This window comes from Triticum dicoccoides, chromosome 5B (genome assembly GCF_002162155.2).
Source record: "Triticum dicoccoides isolate Atlit2015 ecotype Zavitan chromosome 5B, WEW_v2.0, whole genome shotgun sequence".
Taxonomy (NCBI): Eukaryota; Viridiplantae; Streptophyta; class Magnoliopsida; order Poales; family Poaceae; genus Triticum; species Triticum dicoccoides.
Window position 1 is genome coordinate 659,083,984 of NC_041389.1, and position 5,426 is coordinate 659,089,409.

The 5,426-nt window shown below is 50.0% G+C and overlaps 1 protein-coding gene across 1 annotated transcript; it reads right to left on the reverse strand.

Annotated features, from left to right (window-relative positions):
- Positions 1-527: 527 nt before the first annotated feature.
- LOC119312397 (histone H2A.1-like) lies at positions 528-1,369 on the reverse strand. The gene is made up of 2 exons (XM_037588132.1): positions 1,112-1,369; positions 528-1,007 (listed from the first exon to the last, which is right to left on the reverse strand). Exons 1-2 carry the CDS (start codon positions 1,286-1,288, stop codon positions 744-746), a joined length of 441 nt encoding a protein of 146 aa, XP_037444029.1. The 5' UTR covers positions 1,289-1,369; the 3' UTR covers positions 528-743.
- Between the last annotated feature and the right edge of the window lie 4,057 nt (positions 1,370-5,426).

The following is a 5,426-nucleotide window of genomic DNA, read 5'->3' on the forward strand; positions in this document are numbered from 1 at the left end:
GATTATAATGGGGACCAACAAATCAGGACCGAGGTAGTACCTCATTTGGAGGGCCTGACTACTCCTAGCTCTTCCCTTGTCTTAATTTTTGATTGATGAGCGTTACCGATGTCTTAATTTTTCAGTAAGCATCCGTTACTGTTTTAGTAGTTCAGTCCAATAGCAGTACTGGTACTACTTCATTTGGCAAGGGCACATAAATCAGAGATGTAAGTCTAGTTTGCATCTAGAAGAAGTTTGTTGTACGTAGTACTACATGTCACCGGCTCAACTCAAACAGGAAAAAAAATTGCTTATGATTGGCCAAAAAAATCTACAACCAACTCAGCTGGAGGGGAAAGATCAAATTTAAATTGTCTGAAAGAATGTTTTGGCATGTTTTTTGTAATTTCCTGACGCATGATTAAGCATGGTCAAGTCTTGTTTGTCTGCAAACTAGACATTAGTTCAAATTCAACTCTTCAATCATCTTATAAACTGACAGAAGGTACAAGGGGGGTAGATGCACACTTTCTGAAGCAAAAGCACGCAACAAACAGTCAGAAGAGGACATGATTGCAAAGGATTTAGCCATTCTCGACATTAATCAGGTACTACAAAACACAGCCCTTAATGGCTTGCTCATCGAGGTAATGAAAGAGCCACTACAGACTAGGCAATTACATACAGGACCCAATCCCGCAAAAAAAAAATCAAAAGTCTCGTCATCTTCTCCCTGATTGTGGAGCTAGGCTATGGGGCGCCTACTCCTTGGTGGCGGCGGCCTTCTTCTTGGGGGACTTGGTGGCGGCCTTCTTCTTGGGCGACTTGGCCTCCTTCTCGGCGGCGGCGGACTTCTTGGGGAGCAGCACGGAGTTGATGTTGGGGATCACGCCGCCGTGGGCGATGGTCACGCCGGCGAGCAGCCTGCCGAGCTCCTGGTCGTTGCGGACGGCGAGAAGCAGGTGGCGCGGGATGATGCGCGTCTTCTTGTTGTCCTTGGCAGCGTTGCCTGCAAGCTCCAGGACCTGCGATTCAGAAGCCCACAGATGCAAAATCAGTTATCTGTCGAGCACGAGAAGAACAGAGCAGAACAGATGCTTGGGGACGGACAGGAAAGATGGGTACATACCTCGGCGGCGAGGTACTCGAGGACGGCGGCGAGGTAGACGGGGGCGCCGGAGCCGACGCGCTGTGCGTAGCGGCCCTTCTTCAGGTAGCGCCCGATGCGGCCGACGGGGAACTGGAGCCCGGCCTTGACGGAGCGGGTCACCGCCTTCTTCCTGTCGCCGCCCTTCCTTCCGGCCATCTTTCTCCTTCTCCGGCGAACTGGAAACTACTCGAGATGCGGGAGCGGCGGTGCTTGTTCGGATTTTGGAATGCTCTGACTTTGTGTGTTTGGACGGCGGCCAGAGCGCGGCTTTTATTGGAGGCAGGACCTTCGCCGGAGGGGGGAGCGATCCGCGTGACGTGGTGCGTCCACCGTTGGATCTTGGGGGAGCGGGCGGTGGAGATTGGTTTGGCTGGCGGCGATCCGTGGGAGGGTCCGATCGGCGAATCAGAGAGCAGGGATCTTGTTTTACCACTGGCACTTGGTTCTCTCTCTGCAGCATTGAAGACGGGGCGCCGACCCGTTGGCTCCGGAGCTGATGTTGCTGCCAGCCCACCTGAATTCAAGTCCCGACTTGAACGCGTGGTGCTCGTGGAGTTTTTCCTATAAATAAATCTCAACGAGGGTTAGCCCTTGGGTTGGTCTCATTTTTTTTCTCTCTCTGCAGCATTTGTACATGATATTTTTTTTTCACATTTATCTTACATCCAATCGATTTTTCACTTGGAGAAATATGGTTATACATTACCTTCGTTCCCCAAACACAATAAAATAAATCCAGCAATCGCTACTTATGCAAATTGTTAAAAAAAATGTTATGCGGTAGTATTAGATTTTTTTTTATCAATGTTTACATAAGTGGATGATAAAGTACATCGGTATCAAATGACACAATTCTGCAGTCCAACACTACCAAGACACAAACGAAAGTCAAAGATATATACTTTACACCGGCAAAACTCACCATGTACATAATACGTGGCGGAGCAACAAGAAGTTTTGTTTACGTCCAGAAAATACTTCCTCTGTTCTTAAATATTTGTTTTTCTAAAAATTTCAAATGGACTATCACATACGGATGTATGTAGATATATTTTAGAGTGTAAATTCACTCATTTTGCTCATTTATTGAAATCTTTAAAAAGACAAATATTTAAGAACGGAAGGAGTACATGGGAGCATATTTTACTTGCTTTGTTTCTCCCTGCTATAGGACATGTTTGGTATCTTGCATCGATTTTTGCCCCCTGCATTTGTGACCCAGTTCAACCTGGCTGAGATACTATAGGCTTTACTTGCAAAAAAAGAGATACTACAGGCTTTAGGCCACATGTTTGGTATCTTGCATCGATTTTTGCCCCTGCATTTGTGGCCAGTTCAACCTGGCTGAGATACTACAGGCTTTACTTGCAAAAAAAGAGATACTACAGGCTCTAGGCCATGTTGTGAAGCGCGTTTGCTTGTCGTGACATCACTATGTGCTTCCATGATAGTTTTACGAAAAAGGCTTTCGCCCCATTTTACATATAAAGCAATGACCAACAACACACCGGTACAAACGCACGCCACCACAACACACACACACCCAAGGCAAGATACATAGGCGCTGAGCGCAGCGATACCACCCCAGGCACTACAAGAGAAGCCGAGGCCTCGACCATGAACACGCCACCGCGAAGAGATGAAGCCGCATACGACGAACCGTGGGCTCCAAGGCGGCGCCTTCAGGAAGGAAACGACACCGGAGCGCCGCCACTGCCCGACCCGAGGGTCTGAATTTCCCCTGGAACAACACGACGGGCAATGATGGCCGCGATGACGCCTTCAAAAAGGGAACGAGTTTCGCCGCCGCCGGTCTGGCCAAAGAAAGAACAGGTTTTCACCCCAGCCAAAATTCACCGCCATCGGACGCCACACCCCACGACCATGCCGCCCCCACGACCATGGTCACCAGGCAGCACCAAGCCACGGGTTCTGCCCATGAGCACTGCGACACCACCATTAGGGCAGCCGCCCCGGCATCCAAGATCTCGACGCCACCTCACCCGCCACCCATCGCTTCCCCGACCAAAGAGATGAGTGGAAAGGCCCCGCCTTTAGCACTTTTGAGCTGCCCCAATGCCGAGACCCACTAGGCCGGCCAAAACTGGCCTCCATCGGCTCGTCCTGCTGTCGGGCGCGAGACGAGCTCGGTCCTGCTGTTGGGCACGAGACGAGTCGGTCCTGCTGCCGGGCGCGAGACGGGTCTGGTCCTGCTGCCGGGCGCGAGACGAGGTCGGTCCTGCTGCCGGGCGCGAGACGAGCGATGGACCGCAACCGGGAGAGGGCCAACCCTTTAATGAAGGTAGTGCCCGAACGACGAGGAGAGGAATCGAAGGTCAACGGGGGCGCTCATCGATGGACCGATGCCGAAGAAGTCCGGTCGCCGCCGTGAAACATCCCCGACCACTGTCGTGAGCCACCACCACGCCGTGGTAGCCCACATCCACGCCGAGCACAGCCCGCGGCACCTGCCATCACCGGATCGACCGGGGGCCGGCAGGTCCACCACCACCAGGGAGCGCCGCAGCAGGGGCGGCCACCAGAGCAAGCCACCACCTGCGGCGAGTCGGAGCCCCGCCACCACAAGGGCCCCGGTCACCCGAGCCGTAGCCGCGACAGATCTGGGCTGCGCCCGAACACGTCGCCGTCGGGAGAAGGGCACGCCCCCAGCTCGCACCAGCCACCCACGCCGCCGCCTGCAAGCCGCGCCCCCGTCGCCAGCCGCCCCGCCCTGAGCCAGCGCCGCGCCGCCACCCAACAAGGATGGCCCGCGCCATCCAGCGTCGCGCGGGGGAGGAAGAGGCCTCGCCGCCGTGCGGGGGAGGAAGAGGCCTCGTCGCCGCTCGAGCTGGTTGGGCTTTGCCCGCCAGCACGCTGGGGCGGCGGCGAGGGGAGGGAGAAGCAAGGAGGGGACCGAGCCCCGCGGGCTAGGGTTTCCCTCCCCGGCGGCGCTCGCGGGAGTGGCCAGGGAGGGGAGGGGAGGGCAAAATCGACGTTATCACTTATCCATAATAGTTTTCGTTTTCTCAATATGTGGAATAACTAGAGTCACCTCATTGTTCATGTTGCTCAAACTTGTCTCAAACTCTACTAACTTTTTCTGATTATTCCTAAAGTCACGCCTTGTCTTATCAAGAGTCCCTTGGAGTATTTTTAGCATTATTACTTATTGATTCCAAAGTAGGAATAACTTCACATAATTTCTCAAGTTTCTCGATGATAATGGCATTCTCACTTACCAAACATGATTTTTTTTCTTTTGATGGTGACCCAACTAGACCCTCTATTACATTAAAGGCATCCAAAGTATTAGTACCTAGAAATTTTTCTCATCAAAGAGTATCTAAAGCACATGTTTGAACCAAGCAGATAGAGTACAATGTAAAAGTTCCTTAGACGTAGAGTTGTTGCTTCGTCATTTAATTCTTATCCTAAACCAAACTCCTTTTAAACTCTTTTCTCCCCTTTGTTTGAAAGTAAGGATTTTCATCTCCTGTGTGGCAAACTCGCCTATTTTCTCCATTAAAACTATTAGGAAAAAAATAACTACTCGCTGAAATTGTAAATCTTTTCTGTATTTTGATAACTTAGCAAAACTAAAAACACTAACAGAGATTAAAAAAGTTATAACTAGACAAGATAAATAACAAGAGAGATAATAAAAAGTGTGATACAACCTATTGCAGGAATATGTCTCCCTGGCAACGGTGCCAGAAAATGGTTGGCCTCTGCTAAAGGTGTAGTAGCTAGGCTACCCCGTATGGGAGTTTGCAGCAAGTGGTAAATGTTTTCCCTCGGTGAGAAACAAAGGTATCAATCCATGAAGATACAAGTGCTTACAATAGTTCGATGTCATGTAACTCAAATAAAAGGCCCCTTTGTGCCACCAAAGTCCTAATAAGGGCGGTATCAATCCTTGATAGTCTTGCTGGTTGAACAAGCCTATTAAGAGATCATGTGTCATAAATATTTTTGGTATTTTCGGAATAAAACACAAGTGGAAATAAACACCATGTAAATGTTATCGGAAGGTGTTTCTTATGGTGGAAACTGGGCCGACGTTCATAGGTTCGTCAAGTGTAACTATCCAATGCATAAAAAGTGTGAACAATGACTTTCTCATGTATATGTAAGTGCAATATGGAACAATCGCGTTCATGCCAGACAATGTTGTGATAAACTGATAGTACATATATAGGCAGCACGTCCAGACCTTCTCGTTCATCTTTTTTTCATGGGGTGGTGTTTAAGAAAAGGATCCTACGTCAGAAGGTCAAATCACATATTTACTTCA